Below are 24,719 nucleotides of genomic sequence, written 5' to 3' on the forward strand. Positions count from 1 at the left end.
GCGGAATGTAACGTGTTGGATAATTGCTGGTGTGACTTAAGAGGAGTCAGATAGTTGAAATCCAATGATATAGGGATATTGTTATTGAGTTTCTTGAAGGAAGCGGTTGGTGAAAAGTGTAAGTATTACTTTATCGCTCAGATGGAAAAGTGTGTCTAAGGTTGGTACGTTCGGTAGATGGAATCCATTACTGCATTATGTTAGAACAAGATTTGTTCTGATCAATAGCTTTTAAGAAGCATTTAAGAAGCATTGTAAAACTCTTATTTGATTACATTAATTTGTAAGTAACTAGAGTGATCAAGTGTTGATCAGGATACTCTAGGAAGTCTTAGCTTGTGTCTAAGCAGTTGTAATTAGAGTGATCACGTGGTGGTCAGGATACTCTAAGAAAGTCTTAGCTTGTGTCTAAGCATTTGTTCCTGGAGTGATCAGGTTGTGATCAGGATACTCTAGAAGACTTAGTCGCGGACTAAGTGGAAAACCATTGTAATCTGTTGCGATTAGTGGATTAAATCCTCAGGTGAGGTAAATCACTCCGTGGGGGTGGACTGGAGTAGTTTAGTTAACAACGAACCAGGATAAAAATAACTGTGCATATTTTTTTTATCGTTCAAGTTTTTAGACTACACTTATTCAAACCCCCCCCCCCTTTCTAAGTGTTTTTCTATCCTTCAATTGGCATCAGAGCGCCGGTTCTAAGGTGCAAGCACTTAACCGTGTTTAGAAAAGATTCAGGAAGAGAAAAACGCTTCAGTAAAAGATGGCTGGTGAAATTCCAACAAATCCAGCTGCATCTACATCTGGCTTTGCTGAGCAATACAATGGTAACAATGGTTATACTAGACCACCAGTATTTGATGGTGAAAACTTTGAATACTGGAAAGATAAACTGGAAAGTTACTTTCTTGGTCTGGATGCTGATCTATGGGATCTTCTGCTGGATGGTTACAAACATCCTGTTAAAGCTACTGGTGTAAGGCTCACGAGAAGCGAAATGAATGATGATCAAAAGAAAGATTTCAAAAATCATCACAAATGCAGGACTGTTTTGCTGAATGCTATCTCTCATGTTGAGTATGAGAAGATATCTAACAGGGAAACGGCCCATGACATATATGAGTCCTTGAAAATGACTCATGAAGGAAATGCTCAAGTCAAGGAGACTAAAGCTCTTGCTCTAATCCAGAAATATGAAGCCTTCAAGATGGAGGATGATGAAGACATTGAGAAGATGTTTTCAAGATTTCAAACTCTGACTGCTGGATTGAGAGTTCTCGATAAAGGCTACACCAAGGCTGATCATGTAAAGAAGATTATCAGAAGCTTACCCAGAAGATGGGGTCCAATGGTAACAGCATTCAAGATTGCCAAGAATCTGAATGAAGTTTCTTTGGAAGAGCTTATCAGTGCCTTGAGAAGCCATGAAATAGAGCTGGACGCAAACGAGCCTCAGAAGAAAGGTAAGTCTATTGCATTAAAATCTAATGTTAAAAAATGCACTAACGCTTTTCAGGCTAGAGAAGAAGATCCTGAAGAATCAGAATCTGAAGAAGAAGATGAACTGTCCATGATCTCCAGAAGGGTAAACCAACTCTGGAAGAGCAAGCAAAGGAAGTTCAGAGGCTTCAGAAGTTCAAAGAAATTTGAACGAGGAGAATCTTCTGGTGACAGAAGATCTGACAAGAAGAAGGTTGTCTGCTATGAGTGCAATGAGCCTGGACATTACAAGAGTGAGTGTCCAAAACTTCAGAAGGAGAATCCCAAGAAGAAGTTTCATAAGAAGAAAGGTCTTATGGCAACATGGGATGATTCTGAATCAGAATCATGATCAGACTCTGAAGGAGAGCAGGCAAACTTTGCGCTGATGGCGACAAAAGATGATGGATCAGAATCTACATCAGAATCAGATTCTGAAGAGGTATTTTCTGAACTATCTAGAGAAGAGTTAGTTTCCAGTCTAACAGAGCTTCTTGAATTAAAAGCTCATCTTAGTATCAAATACAAAAAGCTGAAAAAGCAATTTGAATTTGAAACTAAGAAGCTTGAGTTGGAAAATTCTGAATTAAAAGATAAAGTATTACTGAAGTGTGATAGCCCTTATATAAGCAAGTAAGTGCTTATAAACTAAGCTAAAAGCATTAAGTGCTTTTGTTGAATTTTTGAATTTTTTAATATATGTAGCTTTGAATTCAAGCCACCATAGCTTGAATTTTCCACACCTCTTCTGTTGTACTTCCTTGGCTACAGAATATTGAATGATCTTTGATGAGTCATGCTTAGAAACCAAGCTACATATTATCCTTCCATTTCCTTTTTTAATTTAATCTTAAATATGATAAAATTAAACCAAAACAGGAACAAAAATGATGTGGGCTTTGTCTTGGTCGTGGGAGGCCCTTCTCATTATGGGAAACATGTTTGGATTATGGAAATTAGGCCCCATTTGAAAAAACACATTTTTGATCAATGTTGATTTCATGCATTTTCCCAAAATTTAGCCAACTTCAACAAGGTGTAAATCCCTCAATTTTTATCATATGAAGGAGTTCTTGCACTTTTTGGAAACCTCAAAGAATCCTCTAACCAATTTCTTTGGTCTCATATCAAAATGATTTTCCATGCTCCTTGTGTGTCCTTTTGAAAAAAGTGACTTTTTGTTGATTTTGAAAATGACCTGTAATGTCTTGATTCATATTTTTCAAATGGTGAATCTAATGACCATGGGACCAATTGCATTTGAAAGATAATTGAATTTCCTTCAAGATGAGCTTTGGTTTGAATTTTTTGGATGAAGGATGAGAGAGTTATGACCAGTTAAAGTTCAGTTGACTTTTTAGGAGAAAACCCTAATTTTGAAACTTAGGGTTTTGTTGATTTTTGATCTTTCCTTGATGAATTATGATCAACCAATGATCAAATGATGAATCCTTTGACAAAATATGGACTTTGACAAAAAAAATCATTTTTGACTGTCTGTTGACTTTTTGGTCAAACGGGTCGTCTGTTGACTGTTTGAGCTGCTGACCGTGCGTCTGAGTGAATTGAAGTTTGAAAATTTGTATGGTGGTACTTTGAGATATATGGAGGTCCATGAAATCCATTTGAGGTCTCAAAAACTTGTTCTCCTGAAAAAAACAAGAAACCCTAGTTAGGGACTGTTTGTGTAGGAGACAGTTAAGCGTACCAGATTTTTGTGCAGTGCTGAGTCTCTGCTAATCATGTGATATTCAGAAGACTTCTAGGACAAAAATCCTTGGAATTTTGAAATGCAAAAGTTTGATTTGATTGATGGTACAAAACACGGAGAATTGCACTATCAGCGGTTTGACTGTCAACTGATTGTTACCAGTACAATCTGAATCCCCGGACTATGCGCCTTCAAAAGATTTAACTCTGTACCAATTGCGTCAGTACTATTTATCTGTAAATAAATATCAAATAAACAGCGTATGTGAAGTAATAAACAGTAATTGGCGTTTGCGTAAGAATAAACTCAACAGCGAGCCAAAATACCGTATAAGAAAAATTCTAAAAACCAAGTATTCATAAATCAGGATAAAAAAATCCAAGATTATATGAAACTCTTAATTTTTAGATTGAAGTTTTCTTGAAAAAAGATGCGGGCAAATTTTGGGGTATAACACTTGGTCAAAAAAATTGATCAGGATCAAATTTGATGGAATCTTTATTTTGCAAGGTTTGTCCAATAAATTTTTTTTAGAGGGGGTAAACCGAATCTCGCCTATATGACAGGGGGTAAAGTAGTATTTTTTTTAATGACAAAGTTAATGAAATACACATGACATATTTTTATTGATAACACTTCAGTTGAGTAAGTCTATCCAAATTTTTTAGATGGTTAGATAATAATTGATAAAAAAAATATTATTAGTCAAAGTTAAATAACAACCACGAAATATGATAGAAAAAATACAGCTAATTATTATATATTTTAAATTTTAGAAATGAAATAATTAATTTCTCTTTTGAAAAAAAACCACAATATTAAATAAAGGAATTAATGATATCCACTGTATAATAGTTTTACACTATCCAATGAAAAATTAATATTCTGTCAAATTATTAAAAATATTTTGGCCCAAAATACTCTCTGGTCATAATTATAAGCAAATATTCTTTTTAAAATGCATTGAATAATGAATGTATTTGATCTTTTCAGGTTCATTGAATAATGAATGTATTTGATATTTTTAAGTTCATTGACATTCATTATTCAATATACCAAAAAAAAATATTTACTTATAATTATTATGATAATAATTATGGCCGGAGGGTAAGATATAAATTTTGGTAACCCTAATTCTCTACCCCATCAGCGCGCACACACAGAAGACTCAAAAGTTTGTATCTGTAACAATGGCGGCATCATCATCATCAAAATCTAATATTCCAAAAAGAAAAACAACAACAACAAGAACTAAAATGGCGGCACAACCAGCAGGTGCAGCCAAATCCATTACACCAAAAAGAAGAAAAATGGCGGCACCAGCAGCAGCAAAAAGCCCTAAGAAACCAAGAATAACAGAAAAAGCTGCAACATGTTCATGTTTACCGGATGAATTATGGGAAAAAATCTTCAAATCTCTCAACTGCAACCACCAGTTTCTCTCCGTCGTCTCCAAACAGTTTCTCTCTATCACCAACTGTCTCCGATCCTCTCTCACAATCACCGATGAAACCATCCCTTACCTTCCTCGACTCTTTCACCGGTTTCCTAACCTCACATCCGTAGACCTCACTCGCTTATCCCAAGCACGTGACCTCGGCGCCATTCTTACACAAATCTCCACCTTCTCCTTCGATCTGCGTTCATTGTCATGCAACAGCTTCGCTGCAAATGGATTTCTAGCTTTGTCCAAAACGATGAAAAATTTGACCTCTTTCTCGTTTACTCCTTTGTTTCCGTCCACTCGAAGAATGGGTAATATCAAGAAGAATGACTTTTTATTCATTTTTCATTGTTTCCCTTTACTTGATAATCTCACTCTCACTTTTTATCCCGATGAACCTAGTGATCAAATCCTAAAGTTTGAGTTGTTTCGGTCACGAATTGATGGCAGTTTTTCATGGAAATATGAAATAACAATTTTATGAATGGATAATATATCATAATTTGTTTCTCCTATGAAATTCCATTTATTTATTTATTTTCTTCTGTTATTTTAGTATTTTTGTTATGGTTTCTTCATCATTATGCATGCACAATTTTTAATTGGACTTTGTATGAATGCATTTGTTGAAGAATATATTACTTTGGTTAAATGATTTGTAGCATGATTTTAAATTGCTATTAAGGTGGCAGATGCACAAGCAGCCTCTTTGTTCAAGAGAGGAACACTTTTTAGGTCTTCTTTGGAAAAAGGAAGGTTTCTTTCCAATTAATTGTAATAAATATTAAATTAAATGTAAAAGATATTGTTACTTAGTTTTGGATACATTTTAAGATAAATATAATAAATTATGGTATGTTAATAAATATTGTATTAATTTTTTTAAAAGGATAAATAATTCAAAATGAAGAATAAATGAAAATGAATAGATTAAGGCTATGATTGGTAAGACATGTTTTCGAGCTTATAGCTTATGTCTTATGTCTTATAAGCTCATATGATAATTTAGACCCGTTTGGTAACAGTCTTTTCATCACGAACTTATAGCTTATTTTACTAGCTTATAGCTTATTTTCCAAACGCTATTTAAAATAGCGTTTTAGCTTATGTCTTATAGCTTATTATATTTTCTTCCTTTTTTATCCTTATTATTTTAATTAAAATCCATTTTTAACCCTTATAATTTATTTTAATTTAAAATAAAATAATTATATATTAAATATCTTTTATGTCATTTTACATTTATAAGTTAATTGAACCGCTAATTTTACCAAACACTTCAATGAGCTTATAAGCTATCAGTCTCAACCATCCGCTATAAGCTATAAGTCATCAGTCATCAGCCATCAGTCATAAGCTATAAGCTATCAGCTAGCTTATTAGTCAACCGCTATTTTTACCAAACAGACCCTAAGTAGTGTTTTGGGTCGACCGCAACGGCACTGAAGAGGACGAAGTTCAACATTCAATAGAGACAAAATACGGAGAAAATGGATGAAATAACGGTTCACAACTAGGAGGGAAAATACAAAGCCATCAGAGTCATTAGATCAATCCTACGGTCCGTCACGTTTTTCGAGGACCTTTCACAGTTCACTTACCAGCAAGCTCTTCTATATAAGAAAAGAAAGCGCGTCATTTGAAGGTAATCTCTCATTCATTTGAAATCCCCTCTTTTAACTCGAACACTAAGTTTAGTGTTGGAGTGCTAATCTTGCAGATTAATTTTTTCCACCGCAGAGAAATCGAGGATCGCCGCCACGATGGATTTAGGTTCATTATTCTGATTATTATATTGTTTTTGCGCAGAACATTGGCGTCGTTTCTGGGATTCGCAGCCAAATTCCGTTTCACCAGAGCTGTCAAATAATGACATCATCTAAAAACTACTCGCACCATTGTTGAACGCTTGCCTATAGAAACCGTCGGGATTATGGAAAATCTCCCTCTACCTACTCCTCTTCTTAAACAACAAAACTTGACAAAGACAAAAACTATTCAGGGTTGAAAAAAGTCAGTTAAGAAGGGCAATCTCTAGTGTAACATTTGAGGATTGTGATCTGGGAAGGTGATTATGGACCTCCGGGAGTCTAATTGTTGAAATATTTGAATTTGTATGTTTGTTAGTCAATTTTACACGTTGTGGACGGTCCCATGTTAAAAATTCAAGTGAGTAATCGTCTGGGGATAGAATGAGTCAATAGAGAAGGTTCTTTTAGTGTCACACACTCACACTTGTGAATTGTATATGGAAAGGTAATGGTGGACGTCATGGAATTTGATTGTTAAAGTTTTTGAATTTATATGTTTGGTAATCTGTTTTGCATATTTTGGATGGTTCGATGCTGAAAAATTGAGTCGGTATTCGTCTAGGGGGTTCAAAGAGTCAATTGAGAATATCGAAGAAAACCAAATAACAAGCAATGGTCTCCGAGAATGGGTAAGGGTGTCTGTTACGTGAGGGGAAGGTATTAGCACCCCTCACGTCAGTGGTACTCCACAGGATCCATTCTTGTTAGTTTCTAATCTAATGGTGTGTGTGTGTGTGTATCCTGCAATGTGATAAAGAAACATGCAATAGAAAGATATACAGATAAGGAAGAAAAGTCGAACAAAAATAAGAAAAGAAAAGTTCGAAAAAAATAAAGAAAAAGAGAAAAGTACGCTCGTTAGGGTGTCCGTACCCTGTGCCTAGTCCGCTCGATATGGCATACAATCGAGCTCCGCTCGAGAAGCAAACAAACAACCAAAATAGTAATCAAAGCAAATGCATAATAATGGCACACAAACGAGCTCGAATCGTAAAGCAAACACCTACGAGGCGCAGGCCAAGTAGTTGAAAAGTGGTCCCGCCAAAGCCAAGGGGAGCGGATCATCATTGTATATACTGCTTGCATGCATTTGCATCTATGTGTTTACCGCTTTCCATATTCTGGATATACTGCTGTGCTGACTGGTTGTTTTTTTGACGGGCGGGATGTTATTATGAGGTAAAAGGTCCATTACCTAGACCAAGTATACACTTAGATTAGTGTGGATAGTTATGTTTGCTCTCGTGGCGCCTGACACGTAGAGTTGGCATAACATACCATAACTAGGAGAGAACTCGGTGAGGCGATCTCTGTCCGGCATGCTTATTTCCAGAGGCAGACGTTCTCATTGTTTGTTCAAAATTCCTGGCAACCATTAGGGAAATCATGCGTGTGTTTAGGAATCCTACCTGTGAGGTTGGGGATGGGACAGGAAACCTTTGCTCCTACCTATCGGTTCTTCTTCAAATTTGAGGTCGGACCTTTATTTAGTTTGTTCTCATTGTGATTGATATCCTGCTGATTCTGAAATGACGGTGGAGCTTTGATCCTGATACTTTTGGTTCTATTCAGAAGTCATACAACAGAAATGCTACTATCAGCGGTTAATTGGTTCTTGGTATTCTGAAACTACGCCAAACCATTGAACCTGTGCAGTATGATTTCGCGGCAGTGCAACTATATTTAGTATTGTGGTGACATGGCTTCCCATCATTTTGCATCATTGCATATTTACTTTTGAAAAAAAATGATGTATAAAAAATAAATAGCATACATGTTCCTTCCATTTCCAAGGAATCATATCTTTAAGCCTTGTGTCGAGCTTTTCCATCTCTTGCTTGCTAAAAAAATTAGAACACGGGGATTCCTTGGAAATTAAATGAACATAGTATTTCATTCTTATCATGCATCTCATACATTTCATGCATAACAGGTGTTTAGGATTGAGGATTTATTATTCAGACTTGATACTCTCACCAGACTCACAAACTTGACTTGTTATTGTTATGTGCCCAAAGATCAGTCATGGAACAACTTTGTGGGGAGTTGACCGAGAAACAAGCTAAATTGGGGTTGTTTATAAAGACATGCAAGTTATGACTCGTGCTCAAGGACTCTTAGTAAGAAAAACCACGGAGCACTTCGTGGATTTCTTCCACAACCTTGCGGTTTCTGAAGTTCCTTTTTAGCGGCTAATGTTCTTCTCTCTCATGAACTCGAGGGGTAAGTTCTTAGCAAAGACAGAAGAGGCCCGAAGGACAATTCTATCTGATTCTCACTTCTTATTCTCAGTGGTTTCCATGCTTGCTTTATTTGCAACTGGTTAAGCTCCGTATTGCATTGTTGTTTGCAAATTCTTTGCTTGATGACAATGAAACTAGGTGTGAGTTCTATTATGGGGCACTTGGTCGTTATGTTAGGATATGCAAGTCTTTGAAGCTGCTTGGGGCTACCGAACGAGGGATAAGCAAGACATTGTCTATCTTGAGCTTGCATCATCTGCATTGCTCGAATCGCTAAAGCACTTACAAATTTCGTGTGACTTCGCCAGAATCTTATGCTAAACAGTAATCAAAAGTGTTCTGCAGGGCACACCTCTCATTCTCAAGGTTCTGTTTCATATCTTGGGTCACTTCTTCTCCCAGAGTTTCCTTTTAGTAGTCTTCGCTTGTCAACAGAGACAAATAATATGCAGAAACAAGTTGGTGTAATCCTAATGCCTGGTGTTCAGTTGCTTCCCTTCTTGTTGGAACTTCAATTGATTAAGATTCGTGCTTTGGATCTTTCTCACCACAGATAGCTCTCCTGATTTCGATGACAATACTAGGTGTTTTCCAATATGGGGAACCTGATCATAATGTCAAGTCTTACAAGGTGTTGAGGTACAAAAGACCAGGACTTGCTCGATGCAAAGATGTTTGAGTTTATTCATAACGGTTCCTACCCGTCAATCCCGTTTCATCCGCCGCAAGTAAAATGTTTGGTCTTCCTCGAGGAGTAACTCATGAGAATCACTTACAACCTGTACTGCCATAGGCTTCCTTCCCAACAGTCGTTGTGTGTTCCAAGTAATGACTTTGATGGCCAAGCGACAAAGGTTATTGTTGTTCGCCGATAGTAATACAAAGTTACTCCATTCATGATGGTGATTATTGATCCAGTAACTATATTTGGGGCTCCTGACCGAGAGATAAGCTAGACGCCTTGTGTAACACCCTGGATTTCCGCTTACCCCGCAGGGCTTCCGGCCTACCAAGCATGTCACCAGCTTAATCAATAATCCCCCCTAGGTCCGCTTATCGGCTGCCCAGGAAATATTGTTTTTGCCTCCCGCAGGAATCGAACCATGTACCTAGGGGTTAAGTACATATTCATAGCAATTCCTGCTACCAATTGACCATATGGTAGTGGGAATGGATTGAACAAGTGGTAGTGGGAATGGATTGAACATGTACTTAAACCCCAGGGTACATGGTTCGATTCCCACGGAAGGCAAAAACTTTACTAGAGAGGGGAGTAAAGAAGATCGTGAGGTAATAGTGCCGGGAACGCCGAAGGCTCGGGCTGTTACATTAAAAAGGCGCCTTTTTATGTAACAGCCCGAGCCTTCGGCGTTCCCGGCACTATTACCTCACGATCTTCTTTACTCCCCTCTCTAGTAAAGTTTTTGCCTTCCGTGGGAATCGAACCATGTACCCTGGGGTTTAAGTACATGTTCAATCCATTCCCACTACCAATTGAGCTAGTTAGCTCAAGTGGTAGTGGGAATGGATTGAACATGTACTTAAACCCCAGGGTACATGGTTCGATTCCCACGGAAGGCAAAAACTTTACTAGAGAGGGGAGTAAAGAAGATCGTGAGGTAATAGTGCCGGGAACGCCGAAGGCTCGGGCTGTTACACCTTGTATCTTGAGAAGGAAAGGGAGAAAACTTTACTAATTTTATCTTTAGCCTGATTTGATTTATTCTCAATCCCATGATACAAGACAAATGGAAAAGCCTAGCTCAAGCACCTATAAAAAAACTCTTGAAGATAGAAGAAAGAGTTCAGCTTATGTTAGAGAAAAATCACGTAGAACAAAACCAGTGAATGAAAGAATTAAATGAAGATGGAGTTTCTTATTCTCACCACCTCAAGTGCCTACTACTAAATCCTGGCAGGACAAAAGTTGTCTCTTGTTGATTATCCATTACAAGAAGACAAGACATTTCTCTTAGGTTGTTATTTCTTTTCCACTTTGTATTTAAAAATGATTAGATTAAGAACCAATATTGTAGTTTGTACTCGGCTCATCATGAGGTAAACATATGTTTGTTGAGCAATAAAAAATTGATATAATGTACTTTTATGTTAAGTGATGTGTTGTTCATGCCTCGTTTTATCATGTGTTAACTTGCTATAAATTTGTTTCTTTGATTGATCAACTTGGAAAAAGATAAAAGTTTGTTGTTGTGAGAGATTCAACAACAAGCATATTTTATGATAAAAGATAGTTGAAAATAGTAGGTTAAAGATATTTACTAGAATAGCTCCTTAGAGACAAGTAGCTACAACCATAGAGGATTTTTAGAGTAAGAACATATATGCATGCTTTAGGGTTACAAGTGAGACTTAGAGATTTGTCTCCTTGCCTTAAAGTACATGTTTTTGATGTTGTAGAGATACACATTTAGCTCACTTTCTGACCTTTCCCGCCACGACACAACATATCATGTACGCATATATGACTATGTTATATTAATGGATCATTGTCCAACATATAATTCATATTTAAACTCAAATCACATTTTTAACATTGTTTTATAGTTGTTTGCTATTCAACTGAACCTGTGACAATCATATATTCTTTTTATCCTACTCATATACTTATTTATAAAAAGATAGTTCATCGCAAAAATCAAGTTAAGTTACATTCTCTCCCTGTGTGTTGGATATCCTTACTAGGTATCACTTGTTACTCCTTCCATCCTTAATATAAGAAAAAAATTTGATTTTTATATTCATTGAATAAACAATGTATTTGACCTATTATAGACCAAATACATTGGTTATTCAATGAATCTAAAAAACAATTTATTTGTTTTTTATTAAGGACCAGAGAAAGTACATTTATACTTGCATGTGACATCACACGTTTTCAAGCAACACTTCCTGTTGGGGTTGTTGTCGCATGTGTTGAAGGTTAGGCTTTGTCTCCCCATCAATAATAAGAGAGATCGAGATCAAGATCAAAATCCTCCAACCCTTAATAGAAAGATAGGTAAAACGAGCTCTAAAAGAATGGTTACGCCGAATCATCTACACGTCGGCTTAAGTTGCTAAGCATTCTTTCAATTAAAAATATTTTGGCCTACTTTAAGCAAAGTAACTATAAAAGTCTAAAAAAAAATTATTTTCAGTCAAAGTTAAATAACAACCATGATAGGAAAATACAAAATTTTATATTTTAAAATTAAATTTTAAGAAATGAAATCATTAATCTCCCTTTTTAAAAAAATTGCCACAATGGTAAAATAATTAGGAATTGGGCCAATATAAGATTTAAAATAGTGGCAACCCTAATTCTCAATTCCACCCCCATCCACACAGAAAAATCTTCACTTCGCACCAGTAACAATGGCGGCATCATCGAAATCCAATGCATCAAAAAGAAGAAAATCGGCATCACTAGCAACAGCAAAAAACCCTAAGAAACGAAGAATAACAAAACCGGCGACAACAAGTCCATGTTTACCGGATGACTTATGGGAGTGCATCTTCAAATCATTCAACTGCGACCGCCGCACTTTCAAGTCTCTCTCCGTCGTCTCCAAACAGTTTCTCTCTATCACCAACCGTCTCCGATTCTCCCTCACAATCACCGATGAAACCATCCCTTACCTTCCTCGACTCCTCCATAGGTTCCCTAACCTCACAACCGTCGATCTCACTCCCTTATCCCAAGCACGTGACCTCGGCGCCATTCTTACTCTAATCTCCACGTTCTCCGTTGATCTGCATGATTTGTCATGCAACAGCATCGCTGCAAATGGATTACTAGCTTTGTCCAAAACGATGAAGAATTTGACCTCTTTCTCGTTTACTCCTTCGTTTCCGTTTGCTCGAAGAATGGGTAACATCAAGAAGAATGACATTTTATTTATAGTTGATTGTTTCCCTTTACTCGAAAAATTCATTGTAACTTATCCTAGTGAGGAATTCTGCAAGGTTGATTGGTTTGATCACGAATTGAAGGCTGTTTTTATTGAATAGATAATATGCTATCTAAGCACTGACACCTCTGAAAAATGGACACGAGTACTGATGTGTCCGGGTCGTCGCCGTTGGACGCAATGTGTCCGTGTCATCGCCGTTGGACATTTGCGTCAATACTTTTGATTACGTTCCGGTGTCAGTGTCTGGGGTCAAATTTGTGTCAGGGTCAAATTTGAGACCATTGGACATTCTTTTGATTAGGTAGCAGTGTCAGTTCCGGTGTCAGTGTCTGGGGTCAAATTTGTGTCAGGGTCAAATTTGAGGCCATTGGACATTCTTTTGATTAGGTAGCAGTGTCAGTGTCGGGGTCAGGGTCAAATTTGAAGTGGTGGTGGTTTACGGATAATATGTTTATGGTTGAATTGTAATTCAATTTTCTTCTATTTTATTTTAATATTTTTGTTTCTTCGTCAATATTCAATGCTATGCATGCAGTGTTCTTCAAATTCGTGTATAAATTGTGTAAGTGTCCTTCAAATTCGTGTATAAATTGTGTATATACATATAACCAGCAACGCTCTCTCTTCAATATTCTCTCAAAACACAAACTCAAACACGTAAATACAATATCAACTATTTTGATTCCTAACTTAAAATTTTGAAGAAATTGTTTAGTTTGAAGGAACTATATCCATTCTTAGTGACAAGATTTGAAAAAAAAAAAAAAAAAAAAAAAAAAAAACAGCACATTACATCAATATAAGAATTTCCACAAGAACTTAAGGTGAAGAAAAATTAAATCAATAAGCTAACAAGTAAGAAATTAAGTGAAAAATGATGAATGCAAGAAACAAAATCACAACTTGAATTCGCAAAAACACTCGGGAAGTGCAGAGCCTCTTCCCGCGACAAACTCGTCCCTGTGAACCTTCCATAGGGCTTGCATCAGCTCTTTTTCCCTCAGACCTTGTGAGGTTAATTCGGCGAATCCTCTTCTACTCAAAAACAGTGTTTTGTATAACCCTTTGAAAGCTCTCATGGCTGCGACCATCTTGTCCATGTTCCCAAAATATGTAGCTATATATGAATCACTATTGATAGATATGTGATAATCCAAAGCAGCTTTTGTATTGCCATGCATGTTTGTGAAGTCTTCTTCATTGAGAAGGCTAGACTTGGTGAATGTGTTTGTGTAAATATTGGTTAACCCTTCGATCTCCATTAGACCGTCACCGGCTGCCAGGTATATATTCGTTGTTGAAGGAATAGAAAGAGATTGAAGTATTAAAGCTGTCTCATTAGGTGTGAGAGGACATTTCCCGCGTTGTCTCCATACACGGGCTACTTCTCCGGTCCATGGTTTTCGCTCGACCAATGCTACTGCTGCTTCTACGGCTTTGATGGAAGAAGGCGAGAGACCAGGGTATTGGCACTGGCTATACGCAACCATGTCGGGCTCAAAACGAAGATGGAGTGACAGAAAGGGTTTAGGTATTGCGTCTAGGAGCTTAGAGGCTTTCATTTCCAAGGGTTTGGCGAGATGTAACGCCTTGTAACAAGCTTGACACAATGCAGCTTTTGCATACAAAGGATATCTGTCCCTTCTTTGGGACATTGCTGGTGTGATTGAAATGTATTTGTGTTTTAATAAAGATGGGAGAACGCTTTCGACGTAATCGAATTGGCCTTTCCTTTTGCTACAGTCCACTTGAACAGGTTCTTTTGTTGCAATCTCCGGTGGCAACGTTTTGACGACTTTGACAAAGCCATCCATCTGTTGAATGAAGTAGTCTAGATCGTATACATCCGCGAAACCACTGTAATAGAACAAAGAATGCAGAAGTCCTTTCAGCAAGATTACGATAAATGTATCTTTGTAAATTAGAACAACACAGATCAAATGCAGTGTTGTCGATTTTGGATGGCAGGGCAAAAAGCCAAAGCTCTGCCACGGCGCTGTTATTGCCAACATTCGACAATACTAATCAGATGATAGGATAGGAAATCCTAATTCACTAATCAACCAATAGAAAGAAAAGTTACCTTGTTTCATTCCAATATGAAGCCACTTCAAACTTTGGCAGGACAAGCGTTGCATTTAACAGCCGAGCAATTCCTACGCCGTCACAGAACTGCAATCACAACAGAATTTATCTCAAATTCAAGAAACAAACAAAAGAGAATTGAACATCATCAACGGGTCTAGAGTTGAAATTTCAACAGTTTTCTCCAAAGCACTCACATCTCTTCGCATCTGATTGAGGCCTCCGTAGCAATCCACTCTGATATATCCATTGGTTTCCAATGGTAGAGCTGCACCATTTCAAGAATAAAAAAAACGAAAGCAATGTCTGCAATGAAAGCCAATTAAGGTTGATTCAGAAAATAAAAAATCCAATTATCAACCCTCATCCCACATCTCAACCAACCAACAAACTTGACCCAATCCACTTAAAAACGTATTTGCAAAATTAACTTCCTTAGTTGACTTTTGATACTTTGTATTGAATGTGTGCCCAACAGTATAGTCAAGCACGAGATCTTAAGTACGATTGGTCGGTTTGTGAAAAATCATAAACCATTAAAACTTGGATCGTTAGCACGGCACATAATATCCTACCGAAGGGAAAAATGGTAATTTCATACAGATATATGTACACACACATACACAAAAACACGAAAAATTATAATACGGGCACACAAAAAAAGCCCCAACGCAATTTTTTTTACGATCTTGCTTCAAAAAGCTTGATCTTGACCACGCCTGCGACGAAAACGATCTTTCTCCGATCTTAGCACTCTCAGCATCCTTAGCACTTAAGATCTTACAATCTTACTATCCAGCATTCGATCTTGACTACACTAGTGTCCAGTGTCAAACACGTATTACTATCTATTTTCTCAAAATATTATTGGTGTCAATGGATCACTGTCTAATCGTTGTTTGTGTTTGTAGCATTACTTCATAAATCAATGTAAAGCTAAGAATTTCCCCTAAATTCCAATCATTTAAACACAAGTAGAATCATTCCAAGTAATTTTTCAAAGGCTTAATCACCATTACAAATAATTGTAGCATCCTAAATACAAAAATCAAACTAGAACTCATGTCGAATGAATGAATCTAGTAAAAACAAAATTCATTTAAAAAAACAAATTTTTAATCTCCAAAGCTTAAAGCTAATAATAGAACCAAATACTATAAAACTAAGATACCGGAAACACGCTACAAACACACATTTTTTCAGAGATATGAGTGCTACATGTACCAAATATGATTTGATTGGATTAAGCAAAAAGTACCTGTTTGATGTCCTTGTAGCCACCATTTGCAAGGTCTCCATTCCACGAGTCTCCGAACACTCCATATATCTACTTCCCCTCTGCAATCTCACCAATTCACAGATCAGTAACAACAATAAACAACATAAATAAAAAATAAATTGCTACTATATAAGATACTATAATATTCATATTAAAAATACCCAGTTGCAAAGTTAAAATCTTTTTGGCAAATTAAAGCTAGAAAGAAAAAGAGAAATTGAAATTGTGAAGCATACAGTGAGGGTTCTCGAGAAATCGGATATTGGGAGAAAGGGTAACGAGGCGAGAGCAATGTGAAAACGACAAGGAGAGTGAGTGAAACGACAAAGATGGTGAATAAGGGTTTTACAGAGAAAACGACCATTTGATTTCAATTTGATCTATCTGTGATGGAGATGAAAACGGAAAGAGAATGAAAGAAATCGGTGATAGGTTGTGCATTGTACATTCTGGTTCGTCGGTGTATTTATTTTATTTTTCAAATAAAATGCAACTCTTTTTCTTTTCTTTTTTTGATAAATTAATACATCTCTTTTTCTTTTTTTTATATAAATTAGTGCATCTCTTTTTCTAGTTAGAGAATTGTCATGGATCTGAATGAATCTCCTTTTTTAGGAAATAAACAATTTTGTTAATCACCAAAATCAATATTGCAATTTATATTTTAGTTTTTTTTTTTTGATTAAGTGAATTGGATTTCAGGTGATTCTAATAGAGTAGAACGAAAGGAAAACAATAAGATTTTATTTTATTGTTTGTATATTTTATGACAAAATTTACCAACTTTCTCATTTAACATCAATCAAGGAAAGAAAAATAATGAGAAGTGATGAAATGCAATTGGTTTGGGTCGGCCACATGTCCAAGAATAATAAAGTTCAATCAAGATGAGACTTTGTTCAAGAACAACCGTATTAGGATGTGAGGACTCATGGTACCACTTTTGTAAAGCCTACAATCACCTTGCCTTCAAACGATCGTTTGTCGTCAGACATAATCAAACGGCCCACTAGAGGCATCATCTTTCAGAATCGACATCTGATTCTCACGAATTTTCAAGATCAAATCCATATAATTCCAAAGTCATGAATCATTACCACGATATCACTCTAAAGAAGACAGGGATGTCCAATTCAGCTATTGAAATTACCACAAATCTATCAATTCCAATATCATCTCATCACATTTCTATCTCTTTGATTAATCATGCATCATATGGGCAAGGAAGACGAGAATGAAAAATGTCAATCTCAAAACTCTTTAGACCCCAGTGATAACTAGGAGGCAAAAAGAAGAACAGACTTATATTGGGGTTTCAACCCCATGAAAAGGTGGATCATGTACAATTACTTTTTTATCCTTATATCGATATTGGACATAAAGTATAGAATGTGTCACCCTAATATGGGTCAATATTATAATCCTTGATACTTGAATATACTTAATAACAATAATCAAGTTCAATATCTCATATCAACTTACTTGAACATAACCATACATTTTACTATGATACTCAATCAATTGGCATCATCACACATTTAAGATATTGGTCACAGTTTGATTAAGATCGTACATTTTACAATGATACTCGATCAATTGACATCACCACACATTTATGATATTGGTGACAGTTTGATTAAGATCATATTGTTTAGATTTTAGTTCAGAATTTAAAATTATAAAAATAAAAAATAGTATTCTTTTAGACCATTAGATCTTTGATCCAACGGATGCCAATCGTTCAAGTGTGTGAATGTGTTGTTCTTTGACTTCGGCAAATTTGAAGTTCGTTCCTCACCCCCTACAAGGCTACAACCAATAGAACAGACAAACCAAAGACCATGTCTCCCATTACCTCACACCCAACTGAAGTTGTCTGCAATAAGAAAAGAGTAAAAAAGACAGCTACTTCTCTCGGTGTTATATACATACCGGTTTTTAGACTCGACGCAATGATAAATATTAGTCGATATTGCTTGTTTTTTTGCCATAGTCTGCTATAACAGCGCTCGATATGGCGTAATTTTGGCTCGCCGCCATGAACCGCTATCTGCCATGGACAACACTGTTTTCTCAACCCTTTAACATCAATTTGGATTTGTGTATCTAAACCAAACGACTACACTTGTGTGATCTAACGACATACTTTCATACCATTTATTCATACCATGACTATTATTTGCCACCTCAAAATTTGTAAAATATACGCCTGAGGGGTTAGCGCAATGACAAGAGCATAGCCTTGTAACTTATTGGTAGTATATCAGTCTAACACATAATATTTCTGTCTGCTATCTACTAACAACAATCAAACAATTCATTCAACATTCAAGAGAACATAACTTAACCCAAAACAGGTTATATGGGTGAACTTCATGCAGCACGCTCTTCATTATCTCCATTTTTACCCTTTTCAGCAGCTGCCGCGGCCTGCTCTTCATTATCTCCATTTTTACCCTTTTCAGCAGCTGCCGCAGCCTGCTCTTCATTATCTCCATTTTTACCCTTTTCAGCAGCTGCCGCGGCGTGCTCTTCCTTATCTCCATTTTTACCCTTTTCAGCAGCTGCCGCAGCCTGCTCTTCATTATGTCCATTTTTACCCTTTTCAGCAGCTGCCGCGGCGTGCTCTTCCTTATCTCCATTTTTACCCTTTTCAGCAGCTGCCGCAGCCTGCTCTTCATTATCTCCATTTTTACCCTTTTCAGCAGCTGCCGCGGCATGCACTTCAATATCTCCATTTTCACCAGCTGCTTCAGCAGCCGCCATCAACTCGTCAAAGTTTGCAGTCTTCTCGAGTAATATTTCAATCTAAAAACACAACAAATGAAGCTTAATAAGAAACTCATAAAGCAGGATCCTTGAAGATTGAAGACAAAAAATATACAATCACCCTTACCCTGGCCTTTTGCACAGCTCTACCTCTGGGATTACCTAAGACAACTGTTGATGTTCTGATTTCTGCATAAAGATTCAGCAAATCAAGTTTAATTGTTCGATTATTTGAGTACCAGCGAAAAGAGAAATGTGAAAGAGAGACAATTGGCCAAACAAGACATAGTATCTCACTCTTTTCCACAGCAAGTCCATTGTGTTTCAAAATTTCTGCAATGGAAACCACTGAGGCAATAGCTGTAACAACAATAATGTAAGAAACTTATATCAGAGATAAGAAAGGATGACCCAGAAAAGATTCAATATATAAATCAAAACGATGCTAAAGCCCGATTTAAATTAGTTTCCGACTTATGAAAGCTTCTTAAGTGAAATGTGTAATCATTTAATACCCCCGCAAATACCAAGTTATGAAGGGATAATACGCAAATGGCGGCTACGTAAGCCAGAATGGCATGTTTATATTGCGAATTTTTGGCCTTCTGCCATTGACAACACTATTCAAATCTATTTACTTTCAAGTCCTATTTAAATCCCTTTATCCTCAAATATCAATTTCTCTTTACATATGATTCCATTGACACTAGCATAATACACATTTAATTTTCAGAATCGTGCTAGACCGTAACAAACTGAGGCACATCTAGCTTTCTCTACCTGTGCTCAGGGCAGGAAGAGTCACAGAAGTAGCCAAACTAACTTAAACAACTTTTTAAAGACCTGAGAATTCGCACAAATCGCTATTGTTTCACAATCAGCTATTGTAGCACAGCAGAATTTAAACAGACCGCAATTTGCTGCAACTTTTAGTACGAAATAGCTTATCAATAAACAGCAATTCAACCTGAGTTGGTCTTAAGAGTTAAAACATACATAGGCTGTCTACAAGAATCGGTAGTTTGTGTAACATTGTGCCTCCTAGAGAATCATCTACAAATCAATGTAGTTTTTGTGTACGACATTCTTTAGTTTGTCAAAATTCTTAATCTAACATAGTTGAAGTGATAAAAGCAATAAATAGCTCAAAACCCAAACCAATTAAGAAGAATAAAAGACCAAATCAAAAAATGGCCAAACATTAATGAATGAGATTTAGTTTCAAGATTTTATACCCGATCCTAGTGCTGAAAGCTCAACCTCATTATACTGCTTCAAGTAATTCTGCAAAACAAAACAAAAAAATCAACAACAATTCAATAAAACCTAACGTGTCCGAATCAACTAAAAACAAAAATAAATAAATCGTTTATCAAATTACCTTGGCCAGATTAACGAAGAAGAAGATGGGTTTTTTGGAATTGGAGACATGAATACGATTCTTAGTAGAATCAGAGATATTGATGCTGTTCACTCCTTCAGTGATTACTTCCATTGATATGTTTGTGTGTGTGCCTGTGAGACAAGACAACGGAGACAACTGAAATCAGAAAACCTAATCAACGAAATGATCCCCAAATCAATGTTCTTTTCTGTGATTTTCTAATGTGTTGTAGGAAAAAATGTCATAAGAATTGGGCCTTTCCCTTGGCTCTTCCTTGGGCCGTATTCTGGCCCATTAGTTAGGGGAATAATGTCAAAACAAAAAAGGTCTTCGGAAATTTAAATCGTGTTATCGTTTTTGTTCGAGCATTGCCCTCTATTAGCAATTATTTCAAATTAGTCCCTTAAAGGTTAATTATAAATATCAAATCAGTCCTTATAAGAGTTAGCTAAAACTCAATGGTACTCAGCGGTAGTGTTGTCGATCACAGAAAAGAATGGTTTGTCCAAATTCAGATACACTGAAGTTTAGCCGCTATTTGATAACAATTTGCATTAAATAGAATAACATGGAACACTGGCAATTTGTTCAAATTTCGTTATACTAAAGTAATATAGCGCCGCTATTTGACAACACCGCATAGAGTTATCGCTAAAAACTAAAATGACCGACAATTTATAGTTTTAGGGACATTTTTGAATTTCTTTTAATTCAAGGACCAAGTTGGCGATATAGATTATGAGCAAAAGCTCATTCGCCATGAGATTGCTTGAATAAACAATATCTTACATGTTTGTTTTCTTTTAATAGCAGTTAATTTATGGTCTTAGAACAAAAAAAGTCAGAGTTGTCACATAATAGTAAACAGAAATGAGATGCGTAATCATACCTGTCCCTTCTTTGGTAAAGTTTTGACGACTTTGACAAAGCCATCCATATATGGAATGAAGTAGTCTATATCTGCAAAACCACGGCAATAATACCAATCAATAACCATTATTTCCAATAACAAACTGCAAATAAAACCAATTCACAGAAATGGAAAGATATATTGCCTTGACTCATTCCAATGTGAAGCAACGTCAAACTTTGGTAGGACAAGCATTGTGTTTGACAGCGAGCGACTCCCATATTGTCACAAAAGTGCAATCACGGCAGATTTTATATCAATTTCAAGAAACAAGCAAAAGAGCATCGAACATCAACATAGGGTCTGAAGTTGAAATTCAAGGGTTGTCTTCAACCACTCACGTGTCTTCACATTTGGTTGAAGCTCTCCCTAGCAATCCACTCCGATATATCCATTGGTTTCTAATGGTAGAGCTGCAACATTTAAAGAATAATAAAAACACGAAAGCGACGTTTGCAATGAAAGCCAATTAAGGTTGATTCCGAAAACAAAAAGCCAATCATTAACTCTCATCCCAAGTCTCAACCAACCAACTTGACCCTACCCACTTAAAATGATACTAGCAAAATTCAACTCCTCGGTTGCACTAACTTATAAGTTCCAATATCAATGTCTATGTAGCATCCATAAGTGTTCGACACGGAGACATGGTTACATCCAATTACTTCTATTTTTTCGTAGTTACAATGAATTACTTCTATTTCTCAAACTACTATCAGTGTCATGTATTACTCCGGTATTTTCTCAAACTACTATTCAACGACCAAAGTAAAGCGAAGCATATATTCAAGGTTCCCATCATCATTCAAACACAACTAGAATTGTTCCAAGTAATTTCTAAAATTTTAATCCCAGCAAACAATTATAACTATACTAAGTAAAAATGAATCAAGTCATCACAAAAGTTAATAAAAAAAAACTAAATTTTAACCTCCAAAGATGAAAGCTAACAATAGAACCAAAAATACCATTTGATCAAGCAAAAAAAGTACCAATTCGATGTCATTGTAGCCACCATTTGCAAGGTCTACTTCCATGAGTCTCCGAGCACTTCATATACCTACCTCCCATCTGCAACCCCAACAACTCATAGATCAATCACAAGGAAAAATAAATAATAAAAATAGAAAATTGTTACTGTCTGAGATACTAAAAAATTTCATATTGAAAATATCCAGTTGTAAAGTTCAAATCTTTTTGGGAAATTAAACCTAGAATGAAAAAGGGAAATTGAAATTGTGAAGCATACAGTGAGGGTTCTCCAGAAATCCGATTTTGGGAAAAAGGGTAACGAGGCGATAGAAATGTGAAAACGACAAGGAAAGTGAGGTAAACGACAAAGATGGTGAATAAGGGTTTTACAGAGAAAACGACCATTTGATTTCAAACTGTGATGTAATTAGAAGGTTATTGGAAAATGAATTTTCTAAGATGTTTTGGTCTTTTTATGCAATAAATTACGTTAATTTTGTTTGCAATATTAGTAGAATAAGAGAATAAATGTAGTGTTATGTCAATCAATCACGACTAAGAACTAATTATAGTGTTACAGATATGTTTATAATCATTATTATGTTTTGTATTTATTGAGAAAGTATGTAGGAGGAAGAGAAATCTTTTCAACTCGGTTTGATTTGCAAATTATTTTAATCTAACGATGTAGTGTGGAAATCACCTTGATTTGTGGGCGAGAAATTCGTTGAAATGTCCTGTCATGAATCCATTTTAGAATGCTCCCACAAATATTTTTTGATTTGGGGAATGACATTAATAGTAGCTCCGTTAAACATACTAGGTAGTGCGGAAATGACCTTGATTTGTGAATTATGGAAGAACGAGTTAGACGTGTGGAAATGAAATATAGGTATTAGTCGGGAGGTTTTGATTATAATGAATGGCAATGAGGCAAGACAATTGAAGGAATTGGAAACAATTCTGGAAGATGTCGTGTTAAGGCAAGAGCAGCAGGACAAGATATGGCGGTGGCCTAAATATGATGGAGTTTTTTTTTTACAGTCAAATCCTTCTAAAACAAGGCTAGAGAGAAAGTTGTAGTGGCTGATATTTTGCAGGTGGAGTAGTCACAAATATTGAATTACTTACGAAAAGTAAGTGCACCATCAAAGATTCGAGTGATGGTTGGAGAGCAATAATTGATAGATTGCCATCTTGAGATCAACTAGCCAAGAGATGCATCATTCAAGACAGTCAAAGTAAACGTTGTGTATTCTGTTTTAGGGAGGATGAAAACCTCCTTCACCTGTATTTCAATTGCAGCTTTAGCAAGGAGGTGTGGTGTAGAATTGGTGATTGGCCAAGGGTACAAAGTTGTGTAACTTATTCGACAGTTCAACATTTTAGTTTGTTTGATATGCAATTGAAGGGTATGATTAGGGGTGTTCATGGTATAGTTCGTGAGAAAAACTGAACCGAACCATAATAAAAATTCACTCGAACTGAACCGAACCGTTTCAATTTACTAAGAACCGAACTAAACCAAAATTATTGGTTTGGTATACCGTTTTGAAATTCCGAACCGTACCAAACCATTAGAAGGCAATTTTTCCCAAACTAAACCGTTTATCAAAGAACCGAACCGTTGAGCTATTTTTTAATTTTTTTTTTAAAAAAAAATTAAACTTGTTTTAGGCATTTTTCATTTTTAGTTTTGGTTCGGCTCGGGTTCAGTTTCAGTTCGGTTTAGTTACAGTTTGGTTCTAGAATTGTTTGTACATAATGATTTGGTTCACTAACCATACATAACGGTTCGGTTATTTTAACTTCAGTTCGGTTCAGTTCGGCGGTTCGGTTCAATTCTTAGATTTTTTGAACAGTCCTAAGTATGATGAAGAAGATCTGAGGTGTTGTTTATATGGTTGTTTTGTGGAGCATATGAAAAATGCGGAATGATAGTTTTATTTAATGGCCTTGTTCAGAATTTAGAAGACATAATCAACATCTATAAATTGATGGCTTAATATTGACAAAATATGGGCACAAAACATTCAAATTTTATTTCTTTTTATGATTAGTTTTGGTATCCTATTTGAATGTTTTAGGTGCCTTTTGTTTGGACTTGTTGATTACTTTTTGTAAGGGTTGAGTACTCCTTAATCCTTATACTCTAATAATAATTTTTGCTTATCCAAAAAAAATGCAAGCTAAATATGTCAAATTTTAACATACATATCTTTGACCTAACTATCATATCGGTCCTTTATATTTCTTTAATAGCAAATTGTTCTTTTATGTTTTGAAATGTTTATGATTTTAGTTTTTATGCCAAGTTCTCTAACATGCATTCAAAGCATTGAGAATGCCTTTGTTTAAGTCATTTTAAGATATATTACAAGAAATTAGAGTTAAAATTTTACCTACTTTGTCCCAAAACAATTGTCGCATTTAAATAATTATTGTCCCAAACAATTATTTTGGGACGAAAGGAATAAATAAAGTGGACAAGGATGAATAAGATTGAATGATACATTTTTTTCATGACATGACCACTGGGTACAAAAACCTTTCTTCAATGATGTTCCATTAGAGGCTAATGTTGTAAATAGCCATAGACATAAATGATGAATTTGATTTTAAAAAGCATAATGACTAATATGTTAAAATTTAAAGACTAAGTACAAATTTTGACCTCTTTTTCTCATTGTTGGATGATTTGAAAATCTTGTATCAAAT

General features: G+C 35.9%; 4 protein-coding genes across 9 annotated transcripts; 2 read left to right on the forward strand and 2 right to left on the reverse strand.

The window, feature by feature from the left end:
• The first annotated feature begins 4,446 nt into the window (after positions 1-4,446).
• Positions 4,447-5,118, forward strand: LOC131602946 (uncharacterized). The gene has a single exon (XM_058875173.1). It carries the CDS (start codon positions 4,447-4,449, stop codon positions 5,116-5,118), a length of 672 nt encoding a protein of 223 aa, XP_058731156.1.
• Positions 5,119-11,993: 6,875 nt separating this feature from the next.
• LOC131601171 (uncharacterized) lies at positions 11,994-13,288 on the forward strand. The gene is made up of 2 exons (XM_058872935.1): positions 11,994-12,903; positions 12,990-13,288. Exon 1 carries the CDS (start codon positions 12,064-12,066, stop codon positions 12,697-12,699), a length of 636 nt encoding a protein of 211 aa, XP_058728918.1. The 5' UTR covers positions 11,994-12,063; the 3' UTR covers positions 12,700-12,903; positions 12,990-13,288.
• Positions 13,289-13,373: 85 nt separating this feature from the next.
• On the reverse strand, positions 13,374-16,436 carry LOC131601170 (O-fucosyltransferase 13). 2 transcript variants are annotated; one of them, XM_058872933.1, is made up of 5 exons: positions 16,203-16,436; positions 15,946-16,025; positions 14,885-14,955; positions 14,686-14,774; positions 13,374-14,459 (listed from the first exon to the last, which is right to left on the reverse strand). In XM_058872933.1, exons 1-5 carry the CDS (start codon positions 16,328-16,330, stop codon positions 13,499-13,501), a joined length of 1,329 nt encoding a protein of 442 aa, XP_058728916.1. In that variant the 5' UTR covers positions 16,331-16,436; the 3' UTR covers positions 13,374-13,498. The 2 variants fall into 2 exon arrangements, with proteins under 2 accessions (XP_058728916.1, XP_058728917.1); XM_058872934.1 differs by having other exon boundaries at positions 14,885-14,993; positions 16,203-16,262.
• A 1,655-nt stretch (positions 16,437-18,091) lies between these two features.
• Positions 18,092-22,452, reverse strand: LOC131601173 (uncharacterized). 5 transcript variants are annotated; one of them, XM_058872936.1, is made up of 9 exons: positions 22,279-22,452; positions 22,022-22,100; positions 21,175-21,442; positions 21,009-21,079; positions 20,117-20,275; positions 19,971-20,019; positions 19,033-19,095; positions 18,863-18,924; positions 18,092-18,774 (listed from the first exon to the last, which is right to left on the reverse strand). In XM_058872936.1, exons 3-9 carry the CDS (start codon positions 21,248-21,250, stop codon positions 18,340-18,342), a joined length of 915 nt encoding a protein of 304 aa, XP_058728919.1. In that variant the 5' UTR covers positions 21,251-21,442; positions 22,022-22,100; positions 22,279-22,452; the 3' UTR covers positions 18,092-18,339. The 5 variants fall into 5 exon arrangements, with proteins under 5 accessions (XP_058728919.1, XP_058728921.1, XP_058728924.1 ...); XM_058872938.1 differs by having other exon boundaries at positions 22,241-22,452; XM_058872941.1 differs by having other exon boundaries at positions 20,117-20,250; positions 22,279-22,449.
• Positions 22,453-24,719: the final 2,267 nt, after the last annotated feature.

This window comes from Vicia villosa, linkage group LG5, assembly GCF_029867415.1.
Source record: "Vicia villosa cultivar HV-30 ecotype Madison, WI linkage group LG5, Vvil1.0, whole genome shotgun sequence".
Classification (NCBI taxonomy): Eukaryota; Viridiplantae; Streptophyta; class Magnoliopsida; order Fabales; family Fabaceae; genus Vicia; species Vicia villosa.

Excerpts from the sequence above, each read along its gene's own strand:
- LOC131602946 (XM_058875173.1), top strand. The coding sequence starts at position 4,447 with ATGGCGGCACAACCAGCAGGTGCAGCCAAATCCATTACACCAAAAAGA.
- LOC131601171 (XM_058872935.1), top strand. The coding sequence starts at position 12,064 with ATGGCGGCATCATCGAAATCCAATGCATCAAAAAGAAGAAAATCGGCA.
- LOC131601170 (XM_058872933.1), bottom strand. The coding sequence starts at position 16,330 with ATGGTCGTTTTCTCTGTAAAACCCTTATTCACCATCTTTGTCGTTTCA. Across the intron at positions 16,026-16,202 it reads ATTTCTCGAGAACCCTCACT|AGGGGAAGTAGATATATGGA; the intron begins GTATGCTTCACA and ends GTGAGATTGCAG. Across the intron at positions 14,460-14,685 it reads TCATATTGGAATGAAACAAG|TGGTTTCGCGGATGTATACG; the intron begins GTAACTTTTCTT and ends GTTCTATTACAG.
- LOC131601173 (XM_058872936.1), bottom strand. The coding sequence starts at position 21,250 with ATGGGAGTCGCTCGCTGTCAAACACAATGCTTGTCCTACCAAAGTTTG. Across the intron at positions 21,080-21,174 it reads TCACATTGGAATGAGTCAAG|ATATAGACTACTTCATTCCA; the intron begins GCAATATATCTT and ends GTGGTTTTGCAG. Across the intron at positions 18,775-18,862 it reads GAGCTGTGCAAAAGGCCAGG|ATTGAAATATTACTCGAGAA; the intron begins GTAAGGGTGATT and ends TTGTGTTTTTAG.